The 21,912-nt window shown below is 35.9% G+C and overlaps 1 protein-coding gene across 5 annotated transcripts in view; it reads left to right on the top strand.

Annotated features, from left to right (window-relative positions):
- Positions 1-21,912, top strand: part of Nlg1 (Neuroligin 1) — a 234,908-nt gene that overhangs the window by 188,883 nt on the left and 24,113 nt on the right. For 2 of the 5 annotated variants that reach the window (XM_068299734.1, XM_068299733.1), the window contains 6 exons: positions 13,115-13,315; positions 13,387-13,542; positions 13,610-13,798; positions 13,870-14,032; positions 19,621-19,752; positions 21,691-21,858. In XM_068299734.1, the coding sequence (XP_068155835.1) occupies positions 13,115-13,315; positions 13,387-13,542; positions 13,610-13,798; positions 13,870-14,032; positions 19,621-19,752; positions 21,691-21,858 (1,009 nt within the window). Of the gene's footprint in view, positions 1-2,945; positions 3,118-3,233; positions 3,406-8,754; positions 9,628-13,114; positions 13,316-13,386; positions 13,543-13,609; positions 13,799-13,869; positions 14,037-19,620; positions 19,753-21,690; positions 21,859-21,912 lie in introns of those variants that run through there. The other 3 variants (XM_068299731.1, XM_068299732.1, XM_068299735.1) reach the window with 3 other exon arrangements.

Genomic DNA, 21,912 nt, shown 5'->3' with positions numbered 1-21,912 from the left:
TACTTTACGGCCAATTTACCGAAAATTTACTTGGCCAAACAAACAGCTCTCAAGTGGCTGCCTATCGAGTTTTCTAGCCCATTGGTTGCACTATTCAAGCTTGGCCAAAAAGAAAAGTTGATAGAAATAATATTAAATTATTCAAAATAGTTTAAATTAGAAAGATTTACCTACTAACGTGCATACATTATTGAAAATTCAGACAGTTTTCTTTCTAGTTAGGCTGTAAACTTATTTGCTAGTCAACAAGCCGGTCTTTTGAGTTGAAAGCAATTTGGAGAAAAACATTTTCTTGGCTAATTTATTTGCACTTCACTTAGCCTGCCTTCTTGGCAAACACTTGACTAGGATTGGTCTTACTTTGAGGCCACGTTTTTTTATTCGACATCTTCAGCGGAATTGCAGAATTCATAATTTTAGTCCCACAAAAAAAAAAAAAAACAAGAGCAAAAAGTTTGGAATTTTGGCTTGAAGCACTTGAATTAAGTAAACCCATTGCATTTTTCTTGGTCAGAGACGTGCAACTCTTCTCCTGGGCCGTTTGCTCTCCTTTTGTTTTAGCCATGACCAACTCATGGCAGACTTAATTAGAGTCAGCCATCATTGGGGAGATTGAACCAAAGACTTGGTCCCCTAGCTCCATGACAGTTATATATATGTACATATATATATTTTTTTCCCTTCTTTTTTGATTTCGACTTTGCTTCTCCTGCTCGGCGCCTTCATTTAACCCGTACCCATGTAATGTGGCCATATGGCCATCCAATTGCAAAAGGCAGCAGCAGCAAAATACAATTACAACCATTTTTTCTTTTTTTTGCCTCTACTTCGCTTCGTGTACTGTTCACTTGATTTTTCTAATTTCTGCTCTATTCTTTTAGCCAGCACTTTTTTTCCTTTATTTTTTTCTTCTTATTGCAACTTTCAGTTTTAACTTAATTTTCACATTGCGTTGGCATTTTTTTCCATTTCCCCATTTTCGGTTTTTGTTTTTCCTAGTTATCCTCTCTTATCTTTGGTCGGGCATTGCAATGATAAAAATTATGCTCGACAAAAAATGTAATTATGTAAATGCCATGAGCTAAGGAATCGAAGTTAATTAGGACGTAACTATGAAGCAAATTGTAAACTTTATCATTAGCCATAACAGAATAGAACCAATTGTTTGGAAAAAGAGCAAGCATTAGTAAGCCAAAAGAGTTACGGGCCATAAAAATTTCAACTCTTTATTGGGGATAATGAGAAATGCGGTTGGGATTAACTTTTCATCAAATACGGAGGAGGAAATTCAAGGACAAGAGAAATGGACAAGTCTGGAAAGTTTGGTAGCCATTTTAATTTGTCTACTACATTTGCTGCACTTTAAACAAGTCTTCAAACTTATCAGATTCTACTGAGAATTTGATTTGTTATTTTTCAATGAATTCAGGATAATTTAATAAATTTTATTATGATCAACTTTATAATGCTTTGTTTTTTAATTTTTATTTTGCCTACATATACATATGTATATGTAGAAATTTTGTATTTTTATTTTGTTGGTATCGTAAATTGTATGTTTGCGTTTGCTTGTTGACGTCGTCGTTGGTTATTTTTAAATGGCCCGCAGATGCCGTGCGATTTCTGCACTCTCTCCCTCGTTTTATACATGAGTATTTTTGGTTTCGTATGCTGGGTTATTTGGTGTGGGTAAAAGAGTGGCGGAGGGGGGGCACTAGCCATCTATGGTGGGGCTTCGATTTTAATTAACTTGCAATTAAAGCAAATTTATTGGCGCACTTTGATGGTCGTAAATTAGGTACTTTCTTTTAAAAATATCGAATGGCTGTCAATTTGGCAAAAGTCTCCATTTTCCATTTTTCGCCATCGAAAATTGAAAAGCAAAACGTTGGTTTTTTGTTGTGAGTGCCTGCCTACCGCATATCCTTTTTGTTGCTGCTGTTGTTTCACTCTTTTTTGCCACGCAAAGTGGCAAAAATTGGCCATAAAAAACGTGTGCTAACTTGGGTTGAAAGCTGGCAATCACCTTTAAACGCTTTTCAGTTTTTTTTTTTCTTCGCATCCTTTCTTCTCCTGTCCACGAAGGTGGAAACCAGACAAGGGAATGAAAAAGTCAAACAACTCACTTAGCTTCAACAGATGCAAAAATTGCTGGCAAGAGGAAACAAGTTTACCTTTTCGAAAAAGAGAGTTTACTATTTCTTTTCTCGTTTACCTTTACTTCATCTGTGTATTTGGCCATGAGCCAAGCAACTGATTTAAGTCTTAAAGTTAGTTTGTGCACTCACTTATTGCACTCACTGTCGATGCATTGAGAGATTTTGTGACAGGAAGTTGCTGATAAGAAACAAGGAAATGGCTAAATGGGTGTTGCAATGGACGCAGCAAAAAAGGGATTTCAGATAGTGAAATCCCCAAATTGAAATTCGTTTAACGTTCTACTTTATAATCATAAGTTTATTGAGTTCACTTTGGCAACTTACACGTATACATACATAGTAAAACAAAGCCAGTAAGAAAATGTTAATCAAATGAGTAAAAGGAGAGACAAACCAGGAAGTCACTTAACAATTGAGACACATTTAACACGAAATGAACAAAAATTTTCCTTGGAAAACAATAAAGATACTGTATAAGATCTCTTCTAAATGGTAAAAAGAAACACTTTTAACAGGAAGTGCTAGCAATTGAAAGATAAGAACTTCCAAGAAAATAAATTTTCAAATAGATTGCAAAAAAAATACTCATCGAAACGACAGAATTCTCCAAATCACAAATAATTTCCCCCATTAGGCAATGATCTTAGGATATATTCTTTGTTGAAAGAGGAAATACACACACTTAAGAGAGCCGGAAAAAAAAGAGACCCAGGGAGAAGATTCCCCTAGACCACATTCAAAACATTTCCGAGCAACTTGAAGAAACAGTTGCAGTTTGAACGTTGATCGTGTCGCCTGTTCTGTAACGCTCTGACGGAGTGCGAGAATAAAGAAAATATTCAAAAGATAAATCTTCAACGTGTTGCTAAAAATACCAACGAGAAAACCAACACAAAATAAGATAAAATCGACAAGTTGAGAAAAAAAGGGGGACAAACAACAAAACAAAACAACAAAAGTAAAATCGGTCGTACGTCAAGTTTAAAACTTGAGAAAGAAAACAGAATAAGCAAAGGAGGGCAAAAATAAATTGTGAAAATAAATCATAAATTTGTGGCGACCAACACTAAAAGCAAAATACTCAATGGAATATTGTATACAAAAATTCGGAATAATATTGTATTTTATCGTTTGCCAAATGACCAACGATTTAAGTGATCAAAGCATTTGTCAAATTTATTTTCTCCGTAAAGGAAAACAGATCAAAGTCTTTGCCAAATAATAAGCAAATCAAGCGAGCAAATTGGTAAATGCAAATAATATTCGCGAAAAATTGATAATGCGTAAAAGTTGAATATTTTCATACATTAATGCATATTATTAACGTGTTTCGGTTGTGGTGTTTCTCTGTGTGTTTGTGTGTGTGTTTAACCCATGATTGGCCATGATGACAAGGCTATTTTTAATTGAGGGCAATACAATTCAACCTATAGCCAATATATCTTTTTCGTTTGATTTACTTTTTTTTACTCACGTTGTTGTTGTTATCATTGTTGCAATTTGCATTAATTAAATGAATAATTTCTGCAAAATTAACTACTACAAAAAAAAAAAAGAGAAAAATGGCAATGTGAAATTGTGTGGATATCAAATATATTGCTGTAAATGAAGTCAGCTTGTTCTCACTTAATTTTTATTCGATTTCCATTTAAAAAAAAACATATACAATATATTTCCGTTTATATGGATTTATATATTTGTAAATACGTATAAATATATATGTGCGATGAAATCATTAAACAAAAGAGCTGTGAAAGCGTTCAACGAAAAACTTGACATAGTATAAACATTATCCGTTGGGATTTATAAAAGAAGCAAAAAGAACTTATACATATGTATATATGTATATATACATGGATTTGTCGGAGATAATCCAAGCCAAAAAAACCAAAAATTTTAAATTAATATCTAATTTTTTACGTACCTATATATCAGATATTCGAACTTTAATTTTCTTCTGAATAAATTTCAATTAAAATAAACTTATTTAAAATCAGAACAACATTCATACATATATTATACCCACAATTATCAACCATGTGATGAGATAAATTTAAATACTTTTTCGATAGATAAATTTAGAACGAAAACTTTTATTGTAATTGGCCAAGTTTGTTATTCATTTGGATTATCCTCTTGTTGAATGTAGAGCGAAATTTTCAATACAAAATATATTTCATTCACCCAGATAAATCCAAATTTTATGTAATTAATTTGAACAATGTGAAATTTAAAAATTTGCTTTAATTGGCCAACAATTTAATAAAAAAAAAAACTCACAGAAATTGTTCGTTCGACTAGTCGTATTTGAGTTAAATTATTTTTCACTTAGCGCATTACATTTAAATGCTAAATCCTCCAAATTTATTATGTCCGAATAATTGTTATTGTTAGTCCAAACAATTTATTGCTCGAATATTTTTTGGTGTATTGTGTGTGTGTGTGTATTTGCCACTAAAAATATTTCACTTCATTTGCATAATAATAATGCTGGACATTTAAATGCAGTCATTGTTTTATTGGCTTCCGCCCGTCCATTAGTTTTGTTTTTGCAGAAAAATGCCAAAAAATATTTGCCAAAATAATTTCTTAGTGCAATGGATTTGGGTTTGCTTGAATTTGTTTTCTTTCGTTTTTGGTGGGGTTTGTTGAACTTTTTGTCGTCAGATATAGATAGACATATACATATGTATACATATGAATATCATTAGCTTTTTCTAGTTCTCTAAATTTAGTTTATGTTTTCGTTTTGCTGACTATGGAGGAGGGGTATTGCCATGCAGTAGGGGGGATAGCGTGTCAAATGTGACAGCTTTCAATGCGCATCGTTGTTTTCTGTGCTAATTATGCAAATTTTCTCTATTTTTTGTTGGCGTTTTCTTCCTTTTTTTTTTTGGGTATAAATTCCACATAAGAGAAAGAGGGAGTGAGAGAGAAGTGAAAGGAGGCAAAGCAATGTGAACTCTGCCATCATTTGCATTACAAATGAGGAGTGCGGTTTTGTTTCTTTGTGTGGCTGCTGCTGGCGCTATGACGCTGGCTTCCTTTATGAATTATGACACTTTGGATGAATGCACATTGCACGGATTTTTGGTTCTTTTTTATACCCTTCAAATATGTATATCGATAGCCTCGATTCTAAAAGGTGGTTGGGAGCTTAAATGTTCTAATTTTATTTATTAACTATTATAATTTAACCTTTTACCATTATGAGAATAGTATTTAACGGGTTTTTAAGGTTGTGCTCTTTTCAGTTTAGATTTTTAACCATTTTCTATCCCATGTAACTATAACTTTATCTCAAGGTTTTATATTCGGGATTAGTAGACAAGCTTTCGAATTTGTGGTCCTGTATAATTGATAGATATTTTGTGAATCCTTACCTTTTGCTGTTTATTACTTAAATTAAATTGAATTTCTCTTTTAGTTGAGTATAAGTTCCTCTTAAATGAACCAAATCGACACCATGATTAAAAGATTTCAATACTTTTGGCTACAATTCTTTAGTTTTAGCCATACCTCTCCATATTAAAAGGGTATTATACATTACATATGAATATACAAAGGAGTTTAGCACATTCCCTGCACATTAAGTTATATATCAATTGCCAAATATTGTACATATTTCTGGTTATTCTCTTGGCTCTATTAGAACTTAATTATGTACAAATGATTGACTCATCAATTGACCTCGAAATTCAAATCAGCCTGTGTCCATCTGTCTCTTACTAACTTAATGAAAGCCACATTCCAAGCAGTGTAAAATCCACGTCTACCACATCCGTCGACATCCATCAGCAGACGGAGATTGAGAAAAAGCATTTCTCAAATTGTTTTTAGCCCAAACCAGACCGGACGAACGGGGACAGAAGTTGGCAAAGTGGCTGCACTGGCGACAAAATAATCCGAATCAAATCACTTTACTTAAATTCCAATTGCACTGCGTATAGTATTTTTCTTCCAACTTGCTATCTCTCTCTCTCTCTCTCTCTTTATCTCTTCTTTTCTCTTTTTTCTTTCTGTTTTATTTGATATTTTTATAGGTTTTCCTCTTTTCACAGCTGCCAACTGCCAGTTGTCCTAGTGATTTTCTTTCTTTTAACACCCTGTACACAATTTGATAAAAGGTAGACCTAATTTTTCAAAAAACAATGTTTAAAGAATAAAATATAAAAAGAAATAATAATGAAATAATAAAAATTTAGTAAAGGGGCTGTTAAATAGGCATGTTAGGAGTGTCGACTAACAATTGCTTTTAGGGTATCTTGTAGTTGATATGCCGCTAATTTTTTTCTGATTTTTTTGTATTTATATTTGTTCCTTTATTGTTGTATTTCTTTCTCTGTCATTTTGCTTTTGGTGACGACATTTTGTTTGGAGCGACGTAAATTCCGTGAATAGTTTTTGTTGCGCTCTTTTGGTTTGGTTTTTATTTTTAAGCCTTTTGTTGTTGATTTTGAATGCAATGTGCATTTTGTTGAAATTTGCATTGATGGTCGCCGCGTCCCCCTTCTCCTCCACCCACAGCATTGTTGTGTTCTTTTCTGCTCTATTAGTTATTTATATTGTTATAGTATTTTTAGTGTTGTTAAACATTTAAAACGTTAGCACTCTCGTTTTTCGAATTTACTTTCACTGGGCGTACATGTTAACACAGTTTATTTTATTTCCCATGTCCCTTTTCAACGCCTTTATATAGATATATGTACATATAAATATGTATATATATATTCTCGTATATGTAGCAAAGTGAACATTAGCCAATGTTAACTCAATTAGCTTTAACATGGGTGATAAATTTATGACTTCTTGCTTAAGTGCTTCTAGAAGAACTTTGGCATCATTTACTTTTCATTTCATTCCTCTCCGAAAAAGGAAAAAAAGGTCAGCTTTATATGTTTAACTGATGTACCTTGACATTTATCTCTGTTACACACACACACACACACACATTTTTACTGTAGAAGTAAAAAATGTAATAAATAACAAAATCATTTGAAAGAATTTTTATTCGATTTCTCGTTCTAGCACATATTTTGTTTTTCCAAGTTTTATACTCTTGCCACACAAAAAAAAAGGGGGAAAGTTAGCTGAAAATATGCAGAAGAAAAAGAAAATTTTCTATTTGTAGTAAAATGGAATACAAAAATGTTTGCTAGTAAATTATTTAAACCTTTTTTGGGACATGTTTCTTTTGTCTGTCTATTGTTGACCGATTTCTTTTTACAACATTAAACTTACTTGGTTAAAATCAAATAGAGTATTTGATTGTCGTTATAGTTGTTTTTATTGCTTCTTAGAAGATATTTGTTGTTTCTTAAATTTACTTGTTCTAGTTTGTTGTTGTGAAAAATGCTTTTAGTGTGCCAGAACGTTATGTTTATTTTCATATACACTCACTCACGTACAAACACACACATTCCAAAGTTCCCACACATGTTCCTTCGCACTACACTCTGTTGACTTTTCATGCTCGTAAAAAACAATTTAAATGCCTTTTTCTTCGCTCTATACTCGTGCTCTGTTTTCTGTTAAGACCATTTTTGCATTCGGTTTCGCTTCTATGTAGTATATACGTACATATGAGGAAAATTAGCTCACTTTGTGAGTGGAAAATCGCAGAAATCTAATTGAATTTTCATCGGTATTTTTATGATTAATCGTCATGGGAATATTCTCTCGCTATAGGTTTTTGCACATAAAAAAAATATATATATCTTGATTTCGCTTGGCAAGCTTCTTGAATGGTCGACATTTGTTTTGGGCTTTTGTGTTTACACAAATTTGTTATTGTGCCTTTTATGGCCATCCCCAACTACTATACTTATCACCAATTTACCATGGAAAGTCATTCGCCTGAACATAAATACATTTCCAATTGAGTGTCGGAAGTTCATTTCAAATGGAAACGATTTGACAAAGTCCACCGAGAACCGAGAGCACAAGAGGCCAAACTATAAATAAATGTCTTGTGCCCCAGCATTGACTTCATCTATGAAAATGAAATAAAATAAAATTTCTGTGAGTGGAGCTGGGCGAGGCAAAGGAAAAAAAACTAGACAGTGGAAATATTATTTCAGATTTCGGAAAAATGAGCAACATAATGAATTGATTGCATGCCAATGTAAAGTGGCATCGGAATGGCATATTGAGTATTGAGTTCACTAGATCTATGACAGTCGAATGAGTTGATTTTTAACTTACCCACTTATATAAAATGAAAATCGATCAGTGGCGGGAAATGTGTTTTTATACACTTCAGAGTTCCAATTTGTGTACTTAAATGATTAAAATTTTCTCACTATTGCATATAATTTTTTTGTACAACTTTTTAAGGCCTTGAACAGTAAAATAAATATGGGAATTATTCTCTCTCTTTCATTGGAAAGCTGTTTACCGCAAACGTAAAGAAAAATGTAAATATTTGCAAACATTAAACAAAACAAAGTGAAAAAAAAGTATAATAAAATAGAATGCCCAAAAATAGTTTTCCCCTCAAGAAACTGAAAGAAATGAAACTGTTGTATAAACTTTTCATTTACTTTTATTTCCATGTCTTCTTTCCTCTTTTACAAATGGAAAATGTTGCAAGCAGATGACAAGAATTCTGAACAAAGTAAAATGCTAAACCATCCTAACTAAATAAATTAAGCAACTAAGTAAGTAACAAGAACTACAAAACATTTAAGGAAAATGTGACTAACATTAAAGTGTGATGTGAAAAGTTGCTCAAGAATAAAAGAAAAGTTGAAAAAAAAAAATAATCAGTGAATAAAATATACAAAGAAAAGTTAAAAAAAAAAAAAAAAAAAACTGAGCTACGAACGGTGGAGATTCAACATGAAGTTTCGCTTAGCAATATTTTGGCTGATTCTACTGACAATTGGCGACAGTCGCCAGCATTTTACTCATGGCCCAGGGGTCGCTGCAGCGGCCACGCAACAAAAATCAATCAGCCAGCAACAGAGAAACAAAGGAAATGAGCTGGAAAATGCAGTGCAATTGCGTGAAACCTCAAAGCAAATGCAGGTTATTGGAGATATAACAACAACAGCACAACCGGATGCATCATCCATGCAGATGGGCAAATCAATGGCTCAGCAAACTTTTCGACACGCGAAGACCAACACACCGCCGGATTTGGAGTTAAATTTCAAGCAAACTATGGCCAAATTGTTGAGCAGCGATGAACATGATTCAGAGTTTGATCCAGAAGCGAATGATGATGAGGCTGATGAAGGTACCGCGGCAACCGCAGGCACAGAATCGTTCACCACACATCATCCCGAGCGACGGCATGTTATACCTGATAAGCTGCAATACACCAAGGAGATTCAAATTAAACAGGGTCGCCTCATGGGCATCACACGTCGTTTTCAGGTGACCAGCGGTTTGCGAGAAGTTGATCAGTATTTGGGTCTACCCTACGCAGAGGCACCCACGGCCAATCGTCGTTTTATGCCGCCAGGTAAGTAACATACCTAAGAAGAGCTATTCAATTGATAAAAAGTATAGTGATATAATTATCTACTGATAATAATTAGACATTTAATTGAAATCTAAATACATGGAGTTGTTTGAAAATAGTTTATTATTCATCCAGAGAAGATGCCAAAGGAAAAGTTTCAAAAATTAAATTAAAGTAAAGTTTTTTTTATAGAAAACATTGGCCTAGGCTCTGTCTTTGTCGCTCTTCAGAAAGTTATGTGAGTCAAGGTCAAGATTTTTTATTTTATTTGCTCCATTAGCAATATACAGTATGCTCAGTCATTTCACCTAAATGAATATCTCTTATGAAAACGCACCCTGTATCTGGTATCTCACTCTTGTTGGTCGTCACTGTGAAAAGTGCTTCAAATATGATGGCGAATTGCTACTTTGTGGCTGCAAACAACCCGAAACCACAAAACCCAAAACTAGCCTCAACCACAAAACGGGGTAAGCTAGCTTGCCATCATACCAAAGATAGGTTTCCCTTTTAAACTAAGCATACCAAACCAACGCACACACACAGAGAAAGACCCACATATAGACACACCAAAATGGGCACTCAATATGGAAGCCAGCAATTAAAGCTATTATTGTTGGCAACCTGGTTCATAGAAGTCGGTATTAGGCTTTCAGAGTTTGGCCCAAAATGTAGACATTAATACTGTTCATTTCAACTATAATTTGTGATACTTTGTCGAAAATTCTTTCTCTCCCAACCAGTTGGTCTCTCTTGCAGAGAATGTTTCAATGTATATTGCAATGACCCAAAAAAGATTATATATGGGAAGCCATAAAAGATTTTGAATAGAACTGGGCAGACCATAAAGTTGCTCGTCCGATAGCATGTTGGCTGTAATTGAGTTTTTAAACCAAAGGATTCCATTTATTATTTGACTTAAAAGTTTTCCAAATCGAAAGGGCAGAGGCTGACAAATTTGCCAACTAACTAACCACTTAATAAGCTAAATGTAATTTATTTGCTAATGGGTAACAGGGAAAAGTTATGCATACCACACAATAAATCAAATCGGAAGAGCAAACGCCCTGAAATATGCAGCATTTACAATTTGACACATTTTGTATTGTGTTTTGTATGTACATATGCAGTACGCCAAGGATACAGGCAAAAAAATTCATTTCGCTCGTGTTATAAGGGTCCATAAAAAATATAGAAAGATAGAATCAACAAGAACCTTGCCAGACAGACAGATAGGACACAAAGCTCATATTGAGGGTGAACAAATATTCGCGATTGCCAGTTGGCAGCTTTATTTGCATTTTGTTATTAATAAATTTTTGCAACAGGCTGAAAAGGAAATACCTCATATATATATTTGTGTGCGTAAAGCAACGGGAAAAGGACAAAGAAAAGGACAAAAACAGAGCAAAACAGATAGGCAAAGTAAAACAATTTTTTGGAGTGTTGTCGAAAACTTGGTGTATTTTATACATATGTTGGCTTCGCCTACCAAATACACAACCCGAATCTATAGCATACAAACACACATATATACAAAGGACATGCATAAACGCACGTCTGTATAAGGACACACACACAAACACACGCTCTGTTTGCATATGAGTTTCCTCCCGAACATTACGTATACGCAATGTACGCGTATTTGCATTGGCTTATATTTGCTTGGCAGATTTGAAGGTTTGCTTGTTGCCATCCCATGTACGTTCTTTACTTTGTATAGTGAATGCAGTAGAAGCAGTAGCAGCATCGTTGCCAAAGCAAACAACTTCCGTTGACAAATATGCCGTTTGCCTCCAATGTCTCCAATGAAAAACTACAATAGGATGTCGCAGTTGTTGTTGCTTGTTGGTGTTGCTCTAGCTGGTCGTTCGCCACTCAAGTGCTCAATAAACACAACGCGAACTTTATACAAACTGAGAACACAAATCGTCGTGGCAAAACACTTGCGCCTCCGGCCTCGCCACACTTGGTAATTTATTGTCCTTATGCGCGATGCATAGCAAAATCCGGGCAATGTGTACAACAGACATGGCATACAATAAATGGCAAATTGTTGTGAAGCTTTTGGCGTCTGCAAAAAGACAATGTCACCCGTAATGGAAAACCATAAAATTCGCTTTGCCCCGAAAACAAAATTTGACCATCTAATAGTAATATTCTACTGATAGAAATTCCAATTGTAATGCCAAAATTTTGCTTTATAATCTAAATATTCTTTCGGATCACTTAATTTGCCAAAGCCTGTGTAATCAACCCCCTCATTAGTTGGCAAACAAATATTTACATATTCTATTCAAAATTTCCATTCAATATTTGTCAGTTTTGGGAAGACCCAAACCACAAACGCAAACTAAAATCGTAACAATGCGGTATTTTGGGGGTGTCGTAAGCCAATCCTCGATGATTTGTACTTGTAGTAACCGCATGACTATGGATTTTGAGATGTACAGTGTGTGTGTGTGTGTGGTTGTACATTTGGACATCTGCCGTTGTCTGAGGCCAGTAAAATCCAAACCAGAATCAGAACTAACTTGACCAAGAATCGTGGTTGCGATTCGGCAAACAACACTCCGCATATTCAGGCGAGAGAGCCTGGTTTGACGTTAACTGCTAACCGCAGTCAACTTGGCCAGCAATAAGAGTTCACACAGGATGTCGGGGCTGTGTGTGCAGGATATGGGTGTGAAATTCAAGTGTGTGTATGTGTGTCGGTTTCTCTGTCTGTGAGTGTGTGTGGGTGTGTGTGTATATTTGCTTGTTTACGGCACTTTCAAGTGCCCGATGACCGTGTTACATAAATACGAAATTGACTTTTTACCCAAGCGTTTTGAAACCAATCGAATGGCGGAAGAAAGGGAGGAGAATCACACACACATATGTATATGTATGTACATTCTAAGAGTGGAGAAAAAATGAGAATGCTAAAGGCAAAAACCCAACACTGAAAACACACTGCAAACACATTTGGCCATGTAGATGATAACTGTCACAGTTTTGTGGACTGTGGATTGCCAGGTTTTTTTTTTTGTAGCACGAACTTTTCCAATATTTATGCGCATTTGGCTAAGCTTTTTCGAAAATTAATAAATTCTACAAATATTGGAACATGTACATATATGAGATTGGTTCCTATATATTATTTATAGAATACCTATATAAATTAAAAATAAATCTTTATGTAGAAAATTTTTTCTTATCGAGAATGCTTATTGGAAGTCAAATTAAAAGAATTGAATCAAATATAAAACTGCCAAATAAGCAAATTGTAGTCTTCTTGCAAACGATATGTTTAAAAAAAGTAAAAATTAAGTTTTGAAATCTGTATTTCAAACACTCTGTCGACCCAATGTGTGTCGCCTTTTTTCAACAAGTTAAAGTGTTTCCCTTTTTGGTTTATCTGCCTTTATGGCTGCTGCTGCCGCTGCCACCGCTGTTGCCGTTGCTATTGCAGTTTTTCATCTCTACCTATTCCTTTTTTTTACAGGTGCACCATTGCCATGGCAGGGACTGAAGATTGCGCGTCACTTGCCGCCAGTTTGTCCACAAAACCTACCGGATATCTCACCCCAAACTAGTGGGACTATGTCACGGGGTCGTTACAGATATTTGAGTCGTCTGATGCCCTACTTGAGAACGGAAAGTGAGGACTGTTTGTATTTGAATCTCTATGTCCCACATGAGGGTGGTGAGTTTTAACTATCTAAAATTGAAATGGAAATCGTGTAGACTTAAATTAAATGGCGGATTATTTCATAGCCGAACAACTTGCGGCTCCCAAATTACATCCGGTATTGGTTTATTTGCATGGCGAATCATTTGAATGGAATAGTGGAAATGCATACGATGGCTCTGTTTTGGCCAGCTATGGAGAGGTCATTGTGGTAACTGTTAATTATCGTTTGGGTGTATTAGGTGAGTGGATCGAACCGAGTTAACCCTTTTACTTTGCTTAAACTGCTTCTGATTGTTGCGATTACAGGTTTTCTTCGACCCAGCATCGATGCGCACAATATTGCCAACTATGCACTGCTCGATCAGATTGCCGCATTGCATTGGATAAAAGAGAACATTGGCTCGTTCGGAGGTGACAGTTCGCGTGTCACTTTAATGGGCCATAGCACTGGAGCGGCTTGTGTCAATTATCTAATGGTATCGCCAGTGGCATCAGGTAACAATTCTAGTTTCAAACCAATTATAACACACATAATTCGATGAGAACAAATCCTTTACGTGGGCCAGGTTTATTTCATCGCGCCATTCTGATGTCCGGCTCGTCGATGTCCGATTGGGCCGCCAGCAATCAATCGCTGCAATTGACCATGCAAATTGCCCATAACCTAGACTGTCCATTGGGTGACCACATCGATGATGATGCTCTGCTGGAATGTTTGCGTCAGCGTCGGTAAGTGAGTGTGAATGCATTGAATTATTTATTGGGAGTTTGGGTATGGATAACGGATATGAAATGATTGTCATGGGCCTGGCATTATAACTGCCATAATTCCCCCCACTAATGCCCTTCAGTTGGTTGCCAGCCATGCATTTGAGTTAACTTCATTTGAGCAGGCTGCCGAGCGCTGGGCAGTGATTCATTTAGTCCTCCTTTGTGTCCATTGCCTAATGATTCGATAAATTTACGAGGTTTTGTTGGGTCGCCATGGCAATGAGGCGTAAAGCGGCTCATCCTCTCTTGCTATGCCTCCTTGAGCTCTTAGCGACCCCGACTAATCATGCGTGGTGTTCGTGTCTCCGTCCCCTCATTGGCGTTTACACTTGGCATGATGGGAAGGAAAAGCATGGGTATTTGCCTGCAGATTAATTGTAATCTCCTGTGTCCTCATTCGCACATCTTTGCTTGATGAAGGTGCAAAAGACGTGAGAAATGTTCCAAGTTAATTGCTTTTCAATTAATCATTTGTCTTAAGTGGGTTGGTGATTTCTTACAAGTTAGCTACAGTTACTCTAAATTGCAATGAAAATATTTTTGCATTCGCATTTACCAGCGAATAAAAATAAATTAAATTCGTTTTTTTTTTAAATTTATGGATTAAATTTAAAATATTTACAGTTTAAACCTAAACTGTTTCTTGTTAGAAACTAAATTGAATCATTACTGATTTCCATTGGTATCAAACATTCTGCACTTTAAGCCCATTAGAATGCAAAAAATATAATCCATTTGCATATTTTGCGGGAGTTTGTACGCGTGTATGGGTGTATAAATGTATGTTTGTTTGTGTATGTGAGGAAGTGCACTTCATTTGTATGCACAGAGGAAGGAGCAAAAGAAAACTAAAAAACAATTTGCATACAAAATGAAATAAAAGCGCATAAAACTAAATATGTAAAACTAAATCAACAGCGGCACAATAATAGTAATTATGTTAATTATGCCAAGTACAAACACACACACACACATACACTCGTAGACTCATTCCTCTAGATAAACATGCCGATGCAACAGTGTGTCTGTGTGTGAATGTATATGTATGGGTGTGTGTGTGTTTGGGTACTTAAAAACTTTCCAGTTGCCTGTTACAAATTGACACAGTAACTTGGCAACTGTTGGATGGGTTCTTCGTGTCGCCATTCCAAAAACTTCGCTGACAACATTTTCAGTGAAATGAACGAGAAATCCAAGAAGCAAGGCTAATCAGTGGCATAACGAATAGTTAATGCTCTGCTATATATTAACGAAATTGAATATATTTTTTCTGATTTTAAGAGATGGGTCTGTTCTTTAGTTGATATTGCAGACGTGATCAAATTAATTGTAATTTATATTACTAGATTTTGTCTTTTGGAAATAAACTTCATGGCATGAAGAGCAATGTAATGTGTTAATGAATGAGAAAAGCTTTAACTAAGGGGCTCAGAGAGTTTCTGTCTCATGTGGCTGCTTAAATAACTGAGCCAACAAATGCAGCATAGAATGTATGAGTGAATGAGTGGGTGAAGGAACGTATGAGTGACTCAGTGAGCAACTCTTGCTGGCTGTTTAAGGCTGTATGTGCAAGGGCGAGTGTTAAATGAATGCCATGAATTATGTATGAATTACTGAGCAAATGTGCGCATAGTTTTGCCCACAAAAGAAATCCACACACACACACACACACGCAGCCAACACAAACAGGTAACAACTACTTTAGCAAACAAGCTAGCCACAACCTCTGTGAATACTGTATGTAGACACATACATATATACATATGTATGTAGAGAGAAAACTTTCACACAAACATACAAATACACGCACACTCACACATGAAATTTCCTTTTGGCATGAATGGTGGTCTCTTTTGTCTTTTGAGCTTAAACAGTTTAAATATTTAATATCCTCTCCTCTCCTACTCCTCCCCAGATACGCTCTCTATATGTGCTCACTGTGTGTGAGTTTGTTACTATTTCTTGTTAATTTATTCAAATTATTTATCCATTTGCCTTTGCCTAATGTGTTTGCCCTAGAAAAACAACAAACTTTTGTGATCTTTATTTGCCTCTTGTATGTACGTCGAAGGTTACCGACAAATATTTACTTTAATTATTGACATTTTTCCTCTGCCATTTTCCGTTTGTCCATTTGGTCATTGAAGTGTGTACATATATGTATTTGCTTGTATGTATTTAAATTTATACCATTGTGTTTATTTATTTATTAAAAGTGTATTTTATTTTGATTTCGGGCAAATATTTAGTTTACTTGATTGCCAAGTGCAAATTTTCGCATAATTTATGGAAAATACAAATAAAATTCTTGAAATACACATTTCTTGGTAATTTAATAAACACAATGCCAGATGATTGATAATTGTTAACGTTTTCTTCTCCTCTACTTAAGCTGATCATTTTTTGTTTGTTTTTGTTCGCAGAACATATTTTCTGTAAAATCCCAAACAGAATGAAGAGATTTGCCAAACAATGTAATGTAATCTGCTTAAAAAAATAAGGAAAACGGGATGCATATCAAGTGTACGCCCGAGTTGTCTTAAGGCAAAGGCTTTTGTTTGCCATTGCGTTCTACATGAAGTTGCAGTGGAATTAACAACAACAAAAAAAGAAAAAACTAAGGGAATAAAACGGCGAAAGCATATTAAAAATTCATTAAATAGAAAGGCTGAAGATGGTGAAGAAATAAGGCCAACAGAACTAAAGAAGGATAAATGTTTGTCAGGACTCAACTGTATACAGAGATACAAACTTGTACATAGACTACTACTAGTTCAAGTAGCTATAACATGCAAGCCATAAGGATATCATCAATCTTCGTTCCTGCCACACACACAAACACACATACAAACCCTGACAAATTGTGCATTCTGCATGTGTGTGTATGTGTGGTGTGTGTTTGTTGTGTTTGCCTGCCACATACATACATATATAGTTAAGTTATATGGCAGCAATCTAGCTCACATATTGTATACCTAACGAGTTAATCGCAGTTGCAGCTCAACTTGTGACAGTTTTCCACGAGCCAGCGAGCTAATAAGACACAACAAAACTCTTCTACCATATGAAAATCATAAATCACCAGCTATCCTATATCCTTGTCTATACTCATCCCAACTCAGCCAACTCAACGTTTGGACGACAAGTTTTCCTCTCTGACTTACAACTTTCTCCACGCTCGTTTCTCCTTCACTGGCTGGCTGGCGGGCTGACTGGTTGAAAGCAAAACAAAAGCCAGAAAGTAGCTCCACCCTAGGTGGCTGAAGAATATTGTTGCAGACGTTGTTATAAAGAGAATATCGGAAGGGTGTGCCGGTATGGACAGAGCGGGTATAATAAACTTTTGGCCGTGTGTCGATTGCCAGTACCGTAGCGACAATCTGACCACAAGAATTGGAACATGTGTGCTAGGGAAGCTTCTGCAATTGACAATCCTTGTGTTGGCTTGTGGTTGATGGAGTCTTAAAGTGCTGTGGCTGCATGGCGTGGCTTGGGTTTGGGTTAAGAATTTTGGGCTGGTTTAGGGGTTTTTTGAGTGTGGAATTTTGTTGTTATCGATTGAAATGCATTTGATATGCAGCTTAAGTGGATTACGATAATATTCTTCTAAATGGGGATTTTCCCAAGGTGTTGAGTGAATTAATACACAAACACACACACACACACACACACAAACATACATACACGTAATCATATTCAATGGTGTGAAGCTATTCAATATGTAAGGAATCTAAAATATGTTTCGGTTTTGCTTGTCAATAATGAAATATTACGTGATAGAAAGAGAGAGAGAGAAAGAGAGGGAGAGTGCCCCTCCTTACATAAAATGCCATTGGTTAAAGGCTAAACTCAGTTTTAACTCTATTCACCATTCAGGTTTGTCTGCATTCTCTAGATAAAAACTTTCCCAATTCAAATTTTCTTTGCTTTGCAATTTTTCTCATTTTTTCTTGTCTCTTTTATTTATTTTTGTTATTTTTTTTTTATTCTTTCTTAATTTGTGCCAATTTCTGTGCATTCGACACTTCAGTCGAAGCCATTTTTGGTATTGGGGGATTTTTATGCAAACTATGCCAGAAATTGTACCCAACACAACCATTTGCCATTGCAATTTTTGTATCAGTATGAGCGAGGAGTGGTGAGGCGTAGAGAGAAGAGGCATCCGGTTGGCTCGTTTGGAAGGCAGTAAAAAGAGCTATATAGCACAAATATATTCGATACACAGTATTCAGTTCTCGGTTTTTGGTGTTCAAATTGAAATGCTTGTTCAAGGCAACATCCACAACAACCACACCCAATAACCTAGACCCAGACCAATCGAAGAAGCAAGGAGCGAAAGGTTCACAAACTTACTTATATCTGGTGTTGATTGTATTTCATACAAAAGTACAAATTTTTTATCTCATGATGGCGGTAAAGCGGTAGGTGAATGTTTGAACTATGCTTATTTGTTTGCATTGGCTTCATGCAAAAATATATGGAATACGACTTCACTACCACAGCACAGCAGAGGCAGGAACCCAGTCAGTTGTATGTATGCACATACATATGAGAAAATTGTTCGATTTAAATACTGTTGTCTTGTGGTTCCCTTTATGCGTATCAAAAATGAAACAAAAATATTTTGTATCTCTGGCTATGGGCGAGAGTTATTCGTTACACTTGTGCAGTTGATTTCCCATTTTTTCTTTTGCATTTTACGTTTATGAAATTTAAATTGCATTTGGTAACGATTTTCAGTGATAAGAATGTGCAAAATGACAATGCAGTGCAAGTGCCTTTGTTTATTATTAAAGCTTTTGTAGTGGAGATTATCCTATTGACATATTTGTTAATCACAATGGAGATAGTTTAGGATGCAGAAAGTATCTTGGCAGATATTTTAAATATTTATGAAAATACTAAGCAATGAAAAATTGAAAAAAATACTTAAAAAACAATGATAATTTTAATTGTTTCCAGTGGCTAAGTGGCTAACTAAGTCCGAGTTCTCCATAAAATCCCAAAGAAACATTTCTAAATGGAATTTCAAAAGCTATTTAAGGTTGGATTAGATTTTTATGGAAAAAACTTCACAATGACCTTGGAAGGGTCGATTTCGCATTTTATATAATGAACAAGTTTTTATGGTTATTAATTTTCAAAAAGAGAAGACGTAGTAGAGTAAAGAAAACAGAAAAAAAAAAACATGTGTTAACGTTAGTAATTCATCCTTTATAAGTGTTAAGGCCCGTCCCCATATGTGTATCTGGTTGCTTGTATCTTTATGTGGGGCACGTGCACAGCTCTCGGCTCAGAAGTCCAGCAACAAATCACACATAAAATTTATTAGAAATTTCAAATCAAAGTGAAAAGTTGCCGCTGTCAGTTAGAAAAGCTACGAGAGCTCCATTACAACAGCTCTTCAACTTCACCGTATTCTTGGGATACATTCATTTAAGTTATATGACCTTTTTTACGCTTGTTTTTTTGTACGTTGTATAAAAATTTTTTTTTGCCTTCACATCCTTCTGATGCCTTCTATGCCTTTCTATTACTCTTTACAGCTACCAGGATATCTTGCACATACCAACAACTCTGCCACAATTTTCAACATCATTGGGTCCAATTGTCGATGGACATGTAATACCAAATCAACCGCACAAGGTCATGGGCCAATATGCGGAACATTTCAGCCGGTTTGTTAAGCAATTGCTGCCCATTTAATACCATTGCCATTTGCTTTTGATATTTGCTTTTTGCCCAGCTGCCATTCCTTCTTCCTATTCTTTTCCCCCTTCTGTTTTTTTTTCCTTTAGGATCTGCCAAACATTCCTTTTTGGCGTAGACACAGGACGATTTGCAGGACTATTTATTGTGCTTTAGTTGATTAGACGTCTGGTATTTTGGGTCAAAAAGGGGGAGTGGTAGGTGGAGGGTGTGTATGTTTTAGTCGTTGTTTGCCGCCCTCCAGGTAACATCAAATCATTTGTGAAATCATACTTTAGTATGAGTTCAACGCCATTTAACACGCCATTCAGCATGGGCATCGGTCTAGTTATCATCAAGCAAATTACATTTCGAATGTCACCTGTTGGACCCGATGGCTCGAAAACATTCCGCAATTTGTTGGAGCGGGAGAAGCAGGTTAAATATGTAGGTTCAACTGCGGTCACATTGAAGGTCATGCCAAAAGGTGCCAAATAACATGGGAAATAACTGAATGCGGGAGTGCAATAAATTATATAAGTACCCTCGAATGGTTTTGCTTGGGTGAAAACCATTTGAAATTATGACAGAAAATAAAAAAAAATACTTATTATGCATATGTATTTATATGTGAATGACCAGATATTTCAATATGGCCAACCCTTTTCGTGAGACAATTTCGCATCGAGCGAGAGAAAGAGAATTATTGATTTGAAAAAGAAAATGCGTCACAAGCAGACACAATTTCGGCATCTAATAAATAAAAAGAAACCATCAATCAATCATTGAATGAATCAATATATCCACTGGGCAACAAGTATGAAAAGGAAACCTTTTCTACTCAACGAAAACAACCATGAAGGCCAAGGATCACGTAGCCGCAGTTGCCATTCAGAGTCAACATAACACGGTATAATCTAATAAAATGCGTGATTAATTTGATTTTAATTGTTATCCTTTTGGCAAGCAAACATGTTATGCAGCCGGTAAAGATGGTGTGTGGGGTATGAGGCCAAAATAGAATAATAGCTGACAGGAAGAGCCATTAATTACGGCAAACAGACAGTGTGGGTGAGAGGAGCGGCTGGAGATGGAGATGGGCGGAAACAAAAGGGGAGAAGTAGCCATCACCGCATCTACCGTAATATAAAACTCGATAAACCAAATGAGAGCACGTTTCACACGATTGAAGTTGTTGCTACAGGCTCCAGATGGGCGGGGCATACAAAATATATATGTAGGTGTATTAATAGAATCGAGTTTCGTTTTTAATCACTTTCATCAAACGCCAGGCAAGCCATAGATTAAAGTAAACTGTAGCAAACTCTTTGGAAGCAATCTATACCCAAAGGCATGTCTTCTTAGAAGTTTAACAAGTTTGCATTTCCATCGAACAGTTAGATTTGAGGTTAGAGAATCTATATAAAACTTTTAATGCGCACGGCATGAGCTAAGGTCGCGCAACAGGACACGAACTCCATGGACAGCGCAAAAGATGGCCCACCTCTTCTAGTCAGCTCGACCTGGGTTGGCTTTTTTCACTTTTAATAGTTGGACGGACAGTTGGGCCATTTATCAGGCGGCGTAACAAGTTATGCCACAAGAAAAAGTCTAGTTTTATATTTTAGTGCTTTTCATAAGGGCTTGTGTCCACCGAAGGAGCCAGCCAGCCAGAAGCCAACAGCTTGGAGTATGTATGTATGCCGCCAGTTTAAAGTTTTAACTTTAAATTGCTTCAACTTGTTGTAACTTTTAGTTTTTTCCACACAAATAGCCTTTGTCCAGGGGTTCTCTCTATCGCTCTATATTTGCTTTCCGCTCTCTCTTTACCCTCGTTATATAATTGGCTCTTTCCCTCTTTGTCATACATATCTGTATCTAAGGTTCATTTCCCCTCTTTTTTTTCTTCTTTCTTCTTTTCTGAACAGTTATGATTTATTATTCGGCATCACAGAGTCAGAATCCTATCATACATTGGCCGCATTAGCACTCGAGGAAGGATTACGTGAAAATGAACGCGATAATTTATTACGTTTCTATATGCAGAGTCGCTTTGATGTACGCCCCGATTTGGCATTGGCTGCCACACTAAAGAAGTAAGTGAAATTTATGTTCTCCTTTATGATGATGCTGTGAATGGAAAGTCCAAT

Source organism: Drosophila tropicalis, unplaced genomic scaffold (assembly GCF_018151085.1).
Source record: "Drosophila tropicalis isolate 14030-0801.00 unplaced genomic scaffold, ASM1815108v1 contig_878, whole genome shotgun sequence".
NCBI lineage: Eukaryota > Metazoa > Arthropoda > Insecta > Diptera > Drosophilidae > Drosophila > Drosophila tropicalis.
This window is presented reverse-complemented; position numbering and strand designations above follow the sequence as displayed.